This window comes from Rhipicephalus microplus, chromosome 3 (assembly GCF_043290135.1).
Source record: "Rhipicephalus microplus isolate Deutch F79 chromosome 3, USDA_Rmic, whole genome shotgun sequence".
Classification (NCBI taxonomy): domain Eukaryota; kingdom Metazoa; phylum Arthropoda; class Arachnida; order Ixodida; family Ixodidae; genus Rhipicephalus; species Rhipicephalus microplus.
Window position 1 is genome coordinate 248,181,572 of NC_134702.1, and position 18,192 is coordinate 248,199,763.

The 18,192-nt window shown below is 45.1% G+C and overlaps 1 protein-coding gene and 1 long non-coding RNA gene across 4 annotated transcripts in view; one reads left to right on the forward strand and one right to left on the reverse strand.

Moving 5' to 3' along the window:
- The window catches only part of LOC119161150 (rifampicin phosphotransferase), a 586,004-nt gene extending 575,956 nt beyond the window's left edge, over positions 1-10,048 (forward strand). For all 3 annotated transcript variants that reach the window (XM_075890885.1, XM_037413539.2, XM_075890884.1), the window contains one exon: positions 9,867-10,048. In XM_075890885.1, coding sequence (XP_075747000.1) covers positions 9,867-9,925 — 59 coding nt within the window. In that variant the 3' untranslated portion in view covers positions 9,926-10,048. The remainder of the gene's footprint in view (positions 1-9,866) is intronic.
- The window catches only part of LOC142804207 (uncharacterized), a 69,890-nt gene that overhangs the window by 37,749 nt on the left and 13,949 nt on the right, over positions 1-18,192 (reverse strand). The gene's annotated exons all lie outside the window — the stretch shown is intronic.

Sequence of the window (18,192 nt, forward strand, 5' to 3'; positions counted from 1 at the left end):
CACATGTTGAATTTCAGCTATCTGGGAAGTCTCCACAAGAGCCACGAATAGAAAGTCCTCTTCATCTGATAGTGCTGTGTCTGCAGGTGCCCTTGACAAACAGTCGGCGTCGGTATGCTTCCTGCCAGATCGGTATACCACAGTTACGTCAAATTCTTGCAGTCTGAGGCTTCACCTTCCTAGTCGTCCGGATGGGTCTGTGAGGTTGGCGAGCCAGCAAAGGGCATGGTGATCGCTGACTGCTTTGAATGGTCTACCATACAAGTAAGGCCGAAACTTACTGATGGCCTAGATGACGGCGAGGCTTTCTTTCTCTGTGGCCGAATAATTGGTCTCCGCCTTTGTTAGAGTCTGGCTGGTGTATGCTATCACCTTTTATTCGCCATTCTGCCACTGTATTAGGATGCATCCTAGGCTGATGTTGCTGGCGTCTGTGTGTATTTCCGTGTCAGCTGTTTCATCGAAATGAGAAAGGGTTGGGGGCTCCTGCAAACGTTTTCTTAATTTGTTGAAAGCGCTTTGTTGCTGTTTCCCACTGGAAAGGTACATCTTCTCTCGTAAGTTTCGTCAAGGGTTCTGCAATCTGCGAGAAATTTCTGACAAACCGTCGGTCCTAAGGATCTCCGTACTGACTTTTTGTCCGCTGGCACCCGTAACCTTGCAATGGCGGCTGTCTTTTCGGGATCAGGGCGCACACCATGGGCGCTGACAACGTGCCCAAGGAATCGAAGCTCTTCGCAACCGAATTGTTACTTCTCTGGCTTGATGGTTAAATCTGCCGAACAGATTGCTTCTAACACTGTTCGCAGGCGCTTGATATGCTCCTAGAATGTAGCGGCGAAGATGACCACGTCGTCAAGGTACACTAAGCAACACTACCACTTCAATCCGGAAAGTACAGTGTCTATCATGCGTTGGAACGTTGCCGGCGCACAACAGATGCCAAAAAAGAGAGCCTTGAATTCATAGAGTCCGTCCGGTGTAACAAAAGCAGTCTTCTCGCGATCACGTTCATCAACTTTGATATGTCAGTATCCACTTTTCAGATCTAGTGATGAAAAGAACTTGGCACACCGAAGTCTGTCTAATGTGTCGTCAATACGCGGGAGGGGATATACATCCCGTTCAGTCACAGCATTTAATTTCCTGTAGTCGACGCAAAACCTTAGCGTGTTATCCTTATTCTTAACAAGTACCACAGCAGATGTCCACGAACTCCTAGAAGGTTGAATAACATCATCTTCAAGCATCTCCTGTACTTGATTCTTCATGACTTCCTTTTCTTTTGGTGAAACGCGGTACGGGTGCTGGCGTACCGGCCTGGTTGTCTCCTCTGTTATGATCCTGTGTTTTGCAATGGTTGTGCGTCGTACCTTTAAACTATTGCAAAAACAGATGCCAAATTTCCGTACAAGGTTGTATAGCTGTTGAAGTTGGATCACTGAAAGATTAGGATTATGGATATTACGTCGCAGACATCAGATGTTGGTTTCATATCCGTTGACGTTGTTTCAAGGTTGCATATTTCTGTGGCTTCACAAACCTCATTAAGAAAGGCTATGGCTGTCCCCTTTGCGATGTGCTGGAATTCGTTCCCAAAACTTGTCAGGAGGACGTCTGTGTTCCTGTTTTGTAGCTGGATAAGCCCTCGTGCCAAGCAAACACCTCTTTTCAGGAAAACATCCATGTTGCTGTTTGCCACACCTTCGTTGTCACGAAACGTATCATTTCTGACTAGAACCATTACACTGCTCTGCGGCGGTACAGTCACATCATCTTCGACGATGCGCAGTGGAGTGGTGTATTGCTCGTCTGCTCGAGCTACCTTTATAGCTTGTTCCATCGAAAATGATAAGCTGGACCTCTGCAAATTAATAATGGCACCATTTGCTTGCAGAAAATCCGTTCCGAGTGTAACTTCTCTCGAACATACGGGCAGGACAACAAAGTCACCAACGTAAGTGAAACCTCGTAACTCAACTCTTGCGGCGCATCTACCGAGAGGCGTAATAAGGTGACCGCCTGCCGTACATACTTGAGGTCCACTCCATTCGGTCAGAACTCTCCTGAGGCACTTCGCTAAATTGTAGCTTATCACAGAGTAATCCGCACCGGTATCGATTAAAGCCATGAGCTCTAGCCCGTCAATTACCAATGGCAAGTCTGAAGTTAACTTCTCAATTCTGCACTTCTTTACCTGGAGACAGTCGTCGTCGTCGTCACGCTGGTGTCGCAGTGGAGGATCTTCGTATTTTGTATCACCAGCGGCCTCGCCTCCACAGGTCGCCCACTTCAGTTTCCCGGGTTTGGACTAGGCGAACGATGCCTAGGTGCGTTTGGAAAGGAACGTGGGCTTGGCGAGCTCTGACGTAGAGGAGATGATGACCGCGGTTGATGACGACGATGCAGGTCGAAGCTCTGACGTGAGCACATGTATTCCTTGATGTCGGACGGCCTTTCGCCTTTTCGCGGACACGGTGCGTTGACCGTGAATCCTCGAAGACCAGCTTGACGATATCGACAAAACCGGTAAAGATGACCAGCCTCTCCACAGTGAAAGCACTGGGGACTACGTTCTGCCTCTCGCTATACATCGCTTTTCCGAGGTCTCTTCTCTGTCGGAAGAGGTGCGCTGCGAGTTGCCTCTACAATATGGCGTGGGCTACGTGTTGTCGGTGCGTAAGTACTAGGTGTCTCGATGGGCGCACAGTGGACAGCAGGCCGCCTGAGCACCTCAGAATAAGTTACCGCGCCTCGTGTCGGTGGTGCATCCCTTTGCGACTCCCGTATGGCCTGTCGAATTTCTTCTCAGACAACATCCGCAAAAGACAGCTCCGGTGATGCGGGTGGCTGCAGCTTGCGTAGTTCCTCCCTGACAACTGACCGGACGAGCTCCCACAGAGTGTCAAGATTATCGAAAACGTTTGCCGAGAAGACCCCTGCTGATGTAAAGGCTACGTTACGATTGTATTGCCGGGCTCTCTGCTGCAGCGTCGTTTCTATTGTTGTTGCTTCCGACCGAGACTCAGCAACAGTGCGCGGCGGATTGCGAACGAGTGCCGCGAACAGCTCTTGTTTTACACCAGGCATGAGATGACGCACCTTCTTGTCTTCAGTCATGTTGGGATCAGCTCACTAGAACAGGCGGGACATGTCTTCTATGTACCTAGTGACAGTCTCATTTGTGCGTTTATTTCATGCACGAAGAGCTGCTTCTGCCTTTTCCCGGCGATTATTGTTGCCAAACGTACACAGTACCTGCCACCGGAACTCTGCGCAGGACGTCAAAGATGCGTCGTGGTTTTCGTACCACAATCGTGCTGCGTCTTCCAAACAGACGTATACGTTGAGCAACCTGCCTGATTCTTTCCATTGGTTGATGTTCGCCACCCTCTCGAAATGATCCAGCCGGTCTTCGGCGTCCTCGAACGGGTCACCATGGAACACCCTTGGTATGACGGGCTGGCTGACAACGAGCTGTGATGGTGCAACTTGGCTAGTCGTGGTGGTGGCGTTTCTTGTTTCTGTCGCTGATGCCCTTGGCACAGAGGGAAGTGGTCCAAATTCTGATGAATCCCCTCGAATACGGCGACTGATCCGTTGGTGCACCGGCGTAAGCTCCTCGGCTTGTAGATGGTCAGGGCTTGGACTTCGCTCTCTCGTGGGGGTTGGAATCATCTACCCAGTACCTCCACCAGAAAATGTAACGAATGTAGCAGCCTCACAACAACGATGTTCTATTTACACGGTTTATTAAGGGCGAACTTGTTCCCAAAGTGAACGACGCACAGCAATCAAAAAAATCCAAAGGCGGTAGTCCTCGTGAGCCTCTGCCTTGAGAACCATCGTTCTCTTCTTCACGCGCGTTGGCTGTTCGGCGGAGTACCGGGTGCATGCAGGGCCGGCTCGTGCATTGCGGCTGGCTTCGTGGCTCGTAGTCATGCCGTTAGCGTTTCTCTGGTTCCCAACGTCCGCGTTGCGCACAGCAATGGTAATTTTTTGTGGCAATATGATGAGTGGCTTTTTAGAGTAGGAACGTGTACAGCACAATATTAATACGAACTAATAGACAGTAATTCCGAGCAAAGTATGGAGGATGTTATTAGAAATAATGCGTAATATAAACGTGAACAAAGAGAAGCGGTCAAAAAAGTAACTTTTCCCTGGCAGTGCCTGACCCTGCAACCTTCGAATAACGATGCTCTACTCACTGAAATAGAGTTGCGGTAACCCTTTGGCCACTTTATATAATAAAGGCGAACGTGCACCACCTACAGTTGGCGCAGCTGTGCACTGCATCCATGTGCGGCCAGTGCCTCAAAAGACAATTTGTTGCCAAGGGAAGAATTCGTGCAATGACGCATTGTGTTATATCGCAATCACAACTCATCAGGCCTTCATCTTTTTTTTCCCCGTTTCTCCTTACTTCCGAGAAGAGTATCAGGCTAGAAACACGCTTTCCAGTGACCTCCCCTCGTTCTTCGCATTCTGAACCTGCTGTTGCAGATCGATGTTAAGAAATCAGTGGGCCCTGACATTATTTCAAATAAATTCCTTCGGAGCTACGCAGCGCAATTATGTCCCTTCCTTGAAGCAATTTTTAAAGCATCGCTGCTAACAGCTTCTTTACCTGCAGACCGGTTGTGTGCAAAGGTAATCCCAATTCATAAAGGCGGGAGCAAGCTGTCCATAGAAACATCCAGGCCTATCTCGCTAACTAGCTGCTGCTGTAAATTATTGGAGCATGTAATCAACAAGGCAATAAATACTTATTTAGGAGACAACAACTTATTGCACCCAAACCAACACGGATTCCGTAAAAACCTGTCTACCGTTACTCAACTCTTGGAAATAACGCATGACTTCGTAACTACTATTAACTCACAATTGCAAACCGACTCCATATTTATACACTTCGCCAAAGCTTTTGATAAGGTGCCTCACAGTAAATTGATTGACAAAGTTGTGTCTATTGGTATTAACAGTAACATAATAGCATGGATAAAAATGTATCTATCAAATCTAAGCCAGTATGTAACCGTGAACAACACAGCCTCTGATTCATTGGAAGTTTTTTCCGGAGTACCACAAGGTTCCGTTTTAGGACCCATCTTGTTCCTAATATATGTTAATGATATCTATATGTGCCTTGAGCCTAACGTTAAAGTGAGATGATTCGCTGACGACTGCGTGATTTACACCACTATCCGCACAACTGATGACCAGCTTATACTTATTACCACACCAGCTAATATTGCATGTTGGGGCCTTGAGAGGAGAATGGAAATTAACCTGTCAAAAACAGCTTGCCTTAGCATAACTCGCAGAAAACAATCTAGCATTTTAGTTACAATTTGGTCGGCACAAACATTGCAAGAAACGACGCTGTTAAATACTTGGGCGTTACCTTTACAAGTAAACTGAAGTGGGATGCACATATAAGCAGCGCATACACAAAAGACAATCGCCAGCTAGGGTTTCTGCGTCGAAAACTTGCATTGGCGCCTTCTAATGTAAAACTGACAGCATATAAATCTCTCATAAAGCCGATCCTCGAGTACGCCAGCATTGTTTGGAACCCCCACAAAAAATATCTTTCCAACAAATTAGAAATCGTCCAATGCAAGGCCCTTCGCTTTATCTATTCTAAGTAATCGAGGCATGATAGTGTCACAGCTGCGCAGGCGGGCATGCTTGCCGACCCTTGAAGCCCGTCGTCATGCCTCTTTCTTAACGTTTATTTTTTTTGTATCACAACGGTTTAAAGATAAATAAAGACAACTATATAAAGCCGCCTAACCATCACTCCCTTTGTACCAACCACAATAAGTGCATCAGACCATTCAAGTCACGCTGTGACACTATTAAATATTCATTCTTCCCGCCAGCAGTGGAAGAGTGGAACAAATTGCCACGTGAATGCGTTAATCTTTCCTCTGCATATTCATTTGTTCGGGATGTAGAAAACCTGTTTTATGAAGACTAAAAGCAACTTTTGTTTTTTTTTATGTTTGTGAGCGCTTCCGAACACACAGATCACTGTACCCCCTGCTGATAACTCGATGTTTTGTGACCTGTCCATGATATTGTACAATTGCTTTCATCGTTCAAGTTTTATTTTCACCATCATCTAGTGATTCTGTTTTTTTCACTATGTGCGATATTGCCTGGTTTGTACGCGACTGTGTATATTTGCTTGCCCACCCTGTATGAGCCTGAGAGAGGCTTACAGTAATAAATAAATATAATAAAATAAATAAAATAAATAAAATAAAACATCTTCCTCTGCGGAATTTTCAGTTTCAACTGGCATGCTACCAGTTGTCGTCTCTCCGTCCGCTACGCCAGCACTGTATGCACGAGCGCGTTCGCGAAGATTGAGCAAACGGGTAGGCCTCCTGAAATTTAACTGTGCGTGATGCTTTTGGAGCCCCGAACGGTGAGGCAGAGTCAAATGTACGGAACGGAATCAATCATGTTTTCAATAAAACGTAGCGCAAGCGCGCCACAGTGTTTCGAAAGGGTTATTTGTGTGGTGGGCCGGTGTGAAGCTCGAAGCAAAGGCCGTCACCATTGGTAGTCGTATATATAAATTCTTGTCAGTTTTCTGCTTATTATTGAGTAAATAATGACATTTCTGTCTGATGTGTGTTACACAGTTCCTTCCAAATCGTGTAAGTAAAACGTATAGTCACCACGCTGCGCGTGTTGCATTTAGTAATGCGTGGCATTTCTGCGTATATTTCTCTGCAGCCGTTCAGCTGCCTTTGTAGTAGTTCCTGCAGCTGTACGAGTCGTTGAGTAAATTTGGTACGTGGCAGCTTTGCACGTAATAGTTCAGCTGTAATGTTGCATAGTAGAACAGCATGGCGTGGCTTCTCTTGCGCACATGGAGCTCCTAATTGCTATGACAACACATGTAAACTAATTTTCGTAATTCTCACCGTCTGCGACACAGTTTGAGTTGCATGTTAATCTTCTTCCTTAGTACTACTTTAAAAATTCTGATACTTCAAAAGACTTGTTTGATCCCTCCGTTTTAGGAATCAGTTACACACGAAAGTAAAACTTGTCCTACAGAAGTAGTTTAATGTTTGCTCTTCATTAGTACAAGAGACTTGCGCAATGTCTATCGGTGTCAGACAGCTATAATGGCGCTTAAGGTGGATCTATCCATGCGCTTAGTCATACATCTTCATCCGGATGATTACCAACCATCAATAATGGTCGAGTGAACCGTCATGGTCATAAGTGAGTGCGCATCTAGAGAAAACTATCTGACAGGACAAGAACGCGATTGATCGGACGCCAAACTTGGGTTAAGGTCGAATACTCGAGGCATGTTGCAGTTATTGAATGCCATGTTCTTACCATAGAGAAACGTAACGCTCGTTGCGCTTTTTTGTTTAACGGCCACAATTTAGCAGTGAACGCGGAGTTGGCACAATCAGACGAAGCAGGCGCGTTGCTCTATGCGCTGCAGAGAGATTTTAGATGCGAAGCATCTCTTTGAAACGCCTGTGTAACGCTGTAAGTATGTGCGTACATACAATCGCGTCCAAAAACGTTCCCCTCACCGCAGGTGTGGAAGCGCTGCCAAGTAGGTCACGCCACAGGTGCGCATTGACGACACGCTCCCCTCGCACCCTTCTCTCTCAGGTGCGCGCCGACGTCATTAGAGAGTTATAGTATACTGGACTTACCGGGTTACCGGGTTTATCATAATACCGGAATCGAAGTGCACATGCGAAGATACGTTGTCACCCGTACCACTTCCCGTACGTGCGGTATTTTTCAGATTTTCCGTTACCGTGGTAGCGTTGTTGTACGTAGTGTATGTAAACATGGCGGCACTCTCGCACACCCGCTTCGAAGTAGTTTTGGCGTAGTTGTTGAAAGATTCACCTTGTTCGCAGCAAACGACTGTTCCAAGTGGCTTCTCTTGCCTTCAGTTAGTTTAGGTGACCGAGTATTATGGATAAGTTGGCATAGTTTTAGAGATAGCTTCCCATTTCGAACGTGTCTAGGCCTAACTACAAGATTGATGTAAGCAAATCGGAAACATAGATGTTTTCGCGCTTGGTGCGTGGTTTATATTTATTTACTTTTATTATTACTAAAATATACTTCTAGCAATGCTTCGCACGGTGGCATAAGCAAACATTCTCATTTTCTTTTCGTTTTCGCTGCTTAACTTCTAAAGAATATCATAAGTGACGCCACCATCGTAGCTGGGGCACGTGAATCACGTAAACGCTTCCCAATAAACTATAAGACGCTGCCCACAATGAACGTTTGCTGCACGGTAACGCCATTGCCTTAACCTTCGCTATCACGCTAACGCTAACACTAAACTATAACTGCCTATTACTGCACTTTACCAAGATAGATGACTGTAGTAGACACTGAAGCTGCATTGTTAAATGGTTCAAAGTATGTGACCACTGCAGATGGAATAGCGTGCGTGGCATCTGTTGCCCCGGACCCAGAGGTCGCGGGTCGGACTCCCTAAGACGTAACTTCGTTATTTGTCTCCTAATCGCGCGTATATTTGTCACGTCACTTCCGCGGCGCATATGTGACGTGAAAGTCTTGATGGGCTCCGACATAAAAGACTTTCGTGTTAAAAACAACAGCAGCGTACGAGGGATAATTTATGGAGATCCCGGTTGTTTTTTGCCAGCGAAACGTTGACTGCAGACTCAGCCCCACTTTTCAAGCCGCCACTCGATCCCTCCGGCACGATAAAAATGTCAGTTACAGCCCCCAAGCTACATCAAGTACACTGTCAGTTTTTATGAAAGAGAACGTGGTAGCACATGGCCCACGCGCGTCGGTGGCTGATGGCAGCGTGTTGAGGCGGGAGCGAGAGTAACCACCGCCTTTTTTTTTCTCGTCAGCTTGAGGTGAGAAAATCAATAATTCATTGTTAATATGAAATCAGTGGCACGACTGTAATTGCCTTCCCCTTCAAGGCGATAACTAAGCTTATGCGTAGTCGCCTTTAAGGAGGAGGGGGCTGCAATCTTGCCACTGATTACATATCAGCAATGAATGGTTCTTTTGCTCGCCTCAAGATGACGCGAAAAGAGTTAATGGCTGCTCTCACTCCCACTTGAACGCGCTGCCAGCAGACCCCGAAGCGCACAGACCACGCGATCCCGTGTTGCCTTCCAGAAAATTGACACTGTACTTTATAAACGTGCGCGGGGGATCAATCGCTTCTCGCGGCACACACAAATCTAGTGTTCCCGCCAGTTTTTCATGCCCAGTCTCGGTGAAAAACTTAAAAGCGTCGTTCCCGGCGCGCAGTTATTGTACTTAACGGCCCAGTTTTCGGCACATAATTTCTTAAGCGATATTTCGAAGTACGTCTAACAACTTGACACAGCTTCGCTTACGAGTCGGTTACTGTACGGCGCATTTCAATTAATTTTGTTCATTTCCACACAACGGTGACACAGGCTCAGTGCACGCTTATCATATATCTCATGATCTGTGCCATATTTTAGTCTGCGTTATAAATTTTGTGTTGGAGCACGAACGATCAAAACTTAATTTTTCACACAATGCTAGCGAAACCGGGAAACGTGTACTACTAGTCATAATAAATAGATTGTGCGTCAGCAGAAAATCTGAAATACCCATACTAATTGTGAATGTGCGTACTTTTTAAATGCACGACATTTCATTTATTTTTACTGACTGTTGCACAGAGAGTGATGCCATGAAAAAATCCGTCTAAACAGAGGGTAGATAAGTGGCTGTGTAATTTATCTGCCGCATGTAATTGCTTTCAACTTCTCCTCCTTTTCTAGGCCATATATTATAACGCTATACTAAATATGAGTTTCTGCTCTTTGTAGGGTCGATGGTTCGGTTGGATGGATCAAAAGGGACACTGGAAGAAGTCGGCATGGAATGACTCATACACCTTCAAACACTCATGTTGTCAAGAGGGCAGGCATCCTGTGACTTCTGAGGGAAATATTCTTCTATGTAGCACACACAAATGCAGATTATAATAAACATCGACACTCTTCTGCTACCCTAGCGTTTTTGTTTCCTTCTTTATTCAAGAATGCCCCATTGTGCTTTACTAAATGAGGGCTAAACGCCTTTGTGCTTTACTGAATGAAGGTTAATCATACGAACAATCATTTCTTCTTTTCGACAATCTACTCACTCTTGAGGAAGCTTGTTTTATTCCTGCACACACTTCGAAAAAAGATGGGTGACGCCCCTCCTATTCAGGAATTAGTATAACAAGAAAGTGAAACATAATTTTACTGAGGTAGTTGAGCGTTTATTTTGCACTGTTTCGCCACATGGCCGAAGAATTTTCATGCTCTCCTAAATCACGAGTCTCATCCTATAAGCCCACGTGCAGGAGAGACCAGGCATGTCCCTTGGAGGCGCGCGCTCAAGAAAACGCGAGGAACAATCAAAGCTTCTTGATGTTAGGAAAGTACCACTATTCATTGTATCTATTTCCGCACGCTCAGCTTCCTCTCTCCCTTCTCACCCCCCTTCCCGTACTCCGGGTCTTAGACACTTTTTTGCGCGATTATTGGTATCCTTTGCGGTTGCCCTTGGAGACGCGTAGATCTAGCGCTTTGCCTTTCTTTCTCTTTTACGCTAGAGCCATTTTTCGCCAATGCTCCGCGTAATAGACTTAGCACGCACTTTGTTTTTTGTGCTTTGTGCGGGTTCCATGGCGTGCTGTAGTGTCTATGACTGCAACAACCTCGGTGAAAATAGTTCCGCACTTTTTATGATACCCCAAGGTAAATGCAATGGCTTGCACAAGCAGCAGTGGCGGCACAACATTGGCCGAGAAAACTTCGTTCTGGCAAAGAACAGTGTACTTTGCGAGGCAAGGTGCCTTACTTGTGCTCTTATCAAAACATTGCCAATTGCTGCATTTGAAATATTCTTTCGGCCTGCTCGCCAACATATCTGTTTTTTGGGGACAAAGCTCGTTACGCCATGGGTCTTATGTTCCGTGTTGTCGTAGTCATCTTAGTGGCCAGTTGCATTGCACCAGATATCAGTAAAAACGTGTCACAGCATATCCACGGAGGGAATCAAGATGAGTAGGGCAAAGCGTCCGTAAGTCCGTACATGCTTCCGTGCATCCATCGTTTCGTGTGTGCATCTATCTGTCTGTCAATACGTCCGTCCGTCCACAAACTTCGCCCCAATTGTCATCACTCACCTCGTAAATATGCTGTGATTTTTTTCTCAGCTATTTGTGCATTGCTTCAAACTGTAGCATCTATCAATATGCCGAATTCATTTGTTATAAAGAAGTAGAAAGTGAAATCGTTCATTTTTTATACAAAGCTACGTCAGGAAAAGTTGCAGTAAATGTACCTTGTTGCGTTCAGACAGCCACTGCTAGGAATACCCGCTGTAATTATGATCGATCCTTGACACGTATATTTGCATGAGGTAACGCGTACAAATACACTTATTTTCCCAGAACAGTGTATGACTGCATTTCACTGCCTCTTGAGATTTCCTCGGCTTACAACTTTGCTATATCGCTGGAACGTTGTTTACTGGGTGATTAGAGTGTTCTTTTGTGTTATAAATTTTATTTCTGTTTCACAAACACGTTACCTCTGTTAGCGTATGGATACATGTTTTTTCAAGGGCATAAGCTCCTTATGGCATCACCGGTTCGTTCCATTATCGTTTGTAACCAAAAGTGGCACATGCCCGTCTGTAACCACCAGTGGGCGAGGCTCTTTAAGCCGTAAATCGTGCGTCCTCGATGTATGTAGTCAGTAGCCACTTCTCTTTTGGTTCTTGAAATGTCGCTAGATGAAGGTAATTATATATATTCCCTATATATGGACTGTCATGGTGGATGGACGTGTTTTTTGAGCGCTCCCAATTGACTGCGCAGATAAGTGGTTTTGCGTGTTTTGAGCTTGTCTTCATAATTATTAAGGCAGCAGTTAAAATTTTTGTAGCACTTAATACATTGTACGGCTTTTTCGGGGGTCAGTCACCAGGTATTTATTAGTTTTTGCGCATGTGTGTTCATTTTTATTTTTTGTTGGTGTTTTTTTTGCCATCCCGTAGGGGAGGTGCACGTACATTGAAGACGCAAGTTTTTGTAGTAGAGCTTACACTTTCTCTTTTTTGTAGGGCAGGGCTTGAGTTTTGCAATTATCGAATGAGACAAGTTATAGAGACAATTTGTGTCAGAAAGACATGGTTATAAAGACTGTAAAGAGTTCAGGATGCGGGGTGGGTTTCAAAATGAACCCAAGTGTAGAAGTGGAGGGGGATGAGGCTGACGCGAAATGTAGGCAATGTGATGTCGAGGAAAAATTGGAGAGAACTATGGTTGCTCAGAGTGAACTGCTGATGAAAATCACCGAGCTGGAGACTGTGTTGGCGTCAGAGCAAGAGAAAATGAGGGCAATGGGAGAAAGGCTGAAGTCCGCCGAGGAAGCACTAGCGAAGCTGAACAAACGTGCGGCCTACGGAGAGAACAGTAAGGAGCCGGCAACCAGAATGGCAGAGAAGAAATAGCAAGCAAGTTTGGAAAAAACAGGTTAAGCCGATTCAATTGTCGCAAGAACCAGTTTCAGCGAAATAGTGGTGGGGCTGGGAGGGGACAAAGCAGCCAGAGTCACAGGTGCAACCCCCAGGTGCAGGACGCTCCCGCCAAAAAGTCACAGCAAGTGATAATTGCCGGGGACTCGAATATAAATCGATGCACAGAAGCAATCAAAGGGAGGGTAAGAGGTGACAAGAGGGTTGTAGTAGGGGCACTCCCAGGACGCAAGCTGGAAGCAGTCATGAGGCAAGCGAGCGCAAAACTCAAAACTAAAGCTCATAGACGAAACCTCGTGACAAATTCAGGCAGTTTAATCGATGTTTTAACTGGAGATACACCAAGACTAGCAAACACACTGGCGAAAGGAGTCGATAATATGCGTGCCACTTCTCCTCAGGTACAGGTAGTGATATGCACGATACCGAGGTACCACTCCGTGACAACAACCTGCAAAGAGCGGTTGTCAACGCAAACCAAGAAATATGACAAATGAGTCGAGAGAAAGGCTTTGAGGTGGTGGAAATAAACAGAGAGATGCATAGGTGGGGTGGTTTACAACGAGCAAGAATTCACTTCGATGGGCGGCTAGGTCATGGGGTGGGTTGGCGACTTGCAGGACGCGCCATAGCTTTTTTTTGGGGGGGGGGGGGCACTCGGGCCTGTCGGGGTGTAGGATAGCCAGTGATGAGGAAAACAACCAGGCAGACTTTTTAACAGGTGGTAAGGACAGATACGATTCCAAAGTGGCACCAGTATTTAAGATATGTAGAGTCCGAGGCAGAAATAGACGTAGCCACGAGCGCCGAGGCAATTCAGACATAGGGTATATCAAAATGCAGGGTGGCAGGAACAGACTGAAGTTGGAAGAGATAAAAGAACAGCTGAAGGAGGAGAAGCCGATGTTATATGGTTTTGTAGAAACACATCTTAGGGACACGAAACAACCTCTCAACAATCTGGACTATGCGTGGGAATATTGTAATAGAACAGAAGACAGCAGAAAAGGGCGTAGTATTGGGGCATTCATTCATAAAAGAACAGACTGGCAAAGGGTCAAGTACGATTGCAAGGAAAATTTATGGCTAAAAGGGAAAGTGGCAAAGTAAACGACACTTCTTGGTGTCGTGTACCTGTGGGCGGGAGCAAAGGCCAGAGAGGAAAACCAGGCAATAGTAGAGTGTATACCAAACTTCATTGATGAGTTAGGAGGAGAGTGCGAGATAACTTTACTAGGAGATATGAATGCGCAAATATAAGGTATAGATGAGTATACCGACCCAACAGGCAAAATGATCTTAGATGTGTGGGAAAGACATGATTTGGATAATTTGCAACAGTACCGAGAAGTGTGAAGGGCAAATAACATGGGAGGTAGGAAGGCTCCAGTCGATGATAGATTACGCTGTGATGTCACATAGGATGTCATATAAGCTCAAAGGAATGCACATAGATGAATGTGGCTCCAGAAGTCTGGGTAGTGATCACAAACATACCAGGCTAAGTTTTGGAAGAGCAGTGAAAGTGGGAAGGAGGCAAGATGAGCAAATACAGGAAAATTTTTATCCAGAAAGGCAAATAGAAATAGCTACTAAAATTGAGAAAGAAATCACTGAGGATAATAAAACAGTGTTGACATACAGAAATGTAATTAGACTGTTCGAACTAGAGCTTGATAACGCACGTGACAAGTCACCCCAGAAAAGAAGACACAAACCCAAAAGTTGGTGGGATGGGGAAGTTAAGTGATGAATAGCAAAACGTCAGGAAGCCTCTAGGGAAAACAGACATGCTAAGCAGCGGGATGAACTGACAGATCATGAAAGAAAATGGGAAATCTTTCCTAGCTGTAAAAATGATGCATCCCTTCTGATCAATGAAAACATTAGAAAAAAGGGAGCTCAGTGGCTGGCAGAAATACATAAATAAGACAGAAAGCCAACTGCGAAATCTCGGAACCTTTTAAACTCTCTAAGGAATTAGACGAGCCTAGATCAGAGGTTTATAACTACAGCTCAAGGTGCTACGCTAGAAGGGGACGAAGGTATTGAATATATAAGAACAAGGGTGACAGAAAAACTTCAACAAAGAAGTGCTTTATGCACCACTATAGACAAGGATGAATAAGGTGGCGCAATGGCTCCATTTTCACAACCAGAGTGGCAAAGGGCTGAGAAGAGATTTCCTAGTAGTACATCAACAAGCCCAGAGGGAATTCAAATTATGCTGATAAAGACATTAGGTCCAAAGTCTAGGAAGGCTTTGAGAGAGCCAGTGAAGAAAATAATAATCGATGGTGAAGTCCCCTATGGATGGAAACTTAGCAGGATGAGCATGATCTATAAAGGAAAGGGGGACAAAGCTGACATAAACAACTACCGTCCAACAACAATGACACCAGTGGTCTACAGGCTGGCGATGCCGATTATAAAGCAATACTGCAGGCACGAATAAAGGATGAGGGTGGGCTGATCAACGGCAGAATTGGTTTCAGAGACACAGGAGGTTGGAAGACTATCTGTTCTCACTGACGCAGTGCATCAAAATAGCAGAAAAGGAACACAGGCCCTTGTGGCTAGCATTTTTATATATCAAGGAAGCGTACGATAGCATGCTTCAAGAGGAATTTTGGGGAATACTGGACACACCAGGCTTGGAAAGTGGAGTCACTAATTATTTTAAAGGATATCTATACAGGTAACAATGTATTTATAAAGTGGGAATAACAGGTATCCAAGCCTGCAGAGGTAAAACGGGAACTTAAGCAGGGGTGTCCTATGTCACCCTTATTATTCATAATGTACCCACAAGGATTAGAGGCCAAATTAGAGGGAAGTGGACTGGATTCAACCTCTCTTTCATCAAACATGGAAATCTGATTGAACAGGCACTACCACCATTGATGTACGCAGACGATATAGTGCTAATGGCCGACAACAAGAACGATTTCCAGAGATTGATGGACATCTGAGGTAATGAGGGAGATAGGTTAGATTTCAGATTCAGTAAGGAAAAGTCCGCAGTCATAATTTTTGATGATAATGAAGGTAGTGAGCTTAGAAAACAGGAGGTCACGCGAGAAATAACAGGTAAATACAAATATCTGGGCTTCTGAATAAACAATAAGGCCGAGTACCTAAGGGAACACGAAGTATGGGTGACGACTAAAGGTAACAGGAATGAAGCTGTGATGAAAAACGGAGCACTGTGGAATTAAAATAGGTATGATGTTGTGAGAGGAATAAGGAAAGGAGTCATGCTTCCTGGCCTGACGTTTGGCAATGCGGTCTTGTGCATGAGATCAGAAGTTCAAGCAAGATTAGAAATTAAGCAACATGTAATAGGTAGACTTGCCTTAGGAGCTCATAGGAATACACTAATTCAGGGAGTACATAGTGATATGGGATGGACACCATTTCAGGGCAGGAAAGCTAGCAGCAAGATAAAATTTGAGAAGCAATTGAGAGAAATGGGGGAGGAGCGTTTGGCTAGGAAGGTATTCCTAAAATGAAGAGTGTAGATAAAAAATGGAGGAAGCGAACCAGAAAATTTAACTGGTAAATACTTAGAAAACAACAGGGGCTAAAACAAAGAGAATTATCGGTTAAGAAGAAGGTGAATGGAGCTGAGACCGATATGTGAAGAATTTGCAGGATTAAGAAGTGCGCGCTAGAGGTCTATCAAACTTTTAAACCGGAAATTGCCAAGGAAAGGATCTATGATAATATTCGGGGTAGTTCTCTACTGTTTGAGGCTAGGACGGGAGTATTGCGCACCAAGACATATCGAGCCAAATACGAAGGGGTAGACACGGTATTCAGTGCTTGTGGAGAGGAAGAGGAAAGTGTCGAACACTTGATAATGTTCTGTAAAGGGGTCCACCCTATAGTTCAGGATTATGGTGCAGAGTTTTTCAAAGCACTGGGGTTTAGGGACAGTGAGGGCAAAATATACTTTAAGCGGGTAGAATTAACTAGAAGGTGGTTATCTGATTGGTGGCTAAAGTCAAGGCATGAGTGAAAATTAAACCCTTCACTGCAAAGTACGAATCCTCAACCTCACAATTAAAGGTAAAAAAATGAATCTTGTTTATCTTCATTAAGTATTACGGCTTGGTGGCGCTAGCCACCACCCGATCTAAAGGGCACAGCCACATCCATCCATCCTTCAATCCATCCATCCACCCATCCATCCATCCATCCATTCATCCATCCATTCATCCATCCATCCATCCATCCATCCATCCATCCATCCATCCATCCATCCATCCATCCATCCATCCATCCATCCATCCATCCATCCATCCATCCATCCATCCATCCATCCATCCATCCATCCATCCATCCATCCATATACAATGGGGGGCAAGGCTGACAATAACAACTACCGTCCTATAACAGTGAAATCAGTGGTCTAAAGACTGGTGACGCAGATTATAAAGGAAAGACTGCAGGCATGGATAGAGGATGAGGGGGTGCTGGGGGAACTGCAGAATGGGTTTCGGAAACACAGGAGTTTGGAAGGCAATCTGTGCTCACTGACACAGTACATTGAAATAGCAGAAAGGGAACACAGGCCCCTGTGGCTAGCAATTTTGGATATCAACGAAGCGTATGATAGCGTGGTTCAAGAGGATTTGTGGAGAATACTGGACCCACTAGGTGTGGAAGATGGAGACACAAATCTATAAAGGATATCTATAAAGGTAACAAGGCAGTTATCAAGTGGGAAGAACAGGTATCCAAGCCTGCAGAGGTAAAACGGCGGCTTAGGCGGGGGTGTCCTCTGTCACTTTTGTTATTCATGATATACCTACAAGGATTAGAGGCCAAATTAGAGGTAAGTGGAATGGGCTTCAACCTCTCTTCTGTCAAACAAGGAAAACTCAATGGACAGGCACTACCAGCATTGGTGTACGCAGTTGATTTAGTGGTAATGTCCGACAACAAGGAAGACTTGCAGAGATTGATATGTGGGATTTAACGTCTCAAAACCACCATATGATTATAAGAGACGCCGTAGTGGAAGGCTCCGGAAATTTCGACCACCTGGGGTTCTTTACGTGCACCCAAATCTGAGTACACGGGCCTACAACATTTCCGCCTCCATCGGAAATGCAGCCGCCGCAGCCGGGATTCGTCCCGTGACCTGCGGGTCAGCAGCCGAGCACCTTAGCTGCTAGACAACCGCGGCGGGGCACTTGCAGAGATTGATAGACATCTACGGTAATGAGGGAGATAGGTTAGATTTCCGATTCAGTAAGAAAAAATCAGCAGTCATGATATTTAATGATAATGAAGGTAGTGAGATTACAATACAGGAGGTCACGCTAGAAATAACAGATAAATAAAACTATCTGGGTGTTTGGATAAGCATTGGGACCGAGTACCTAAGGGAACACGAAATATACGTGACGACTTAAGGTAACAGAAATGCAGCGCTGATGAAAAACAGGACACTGTGGAATTACAATAGGTAGAATGTTGTGAGAGAAATATGGTAAGCGGTCATGGTTCCTGGTCTGACGTTCGGCAATGCGGTCTTTTGCATGAGATCAGAAGTTCAAGCAAGATCAGAAATTAAGCAACGTGGATTAGGTAATCTTGCCTTATGAGCTC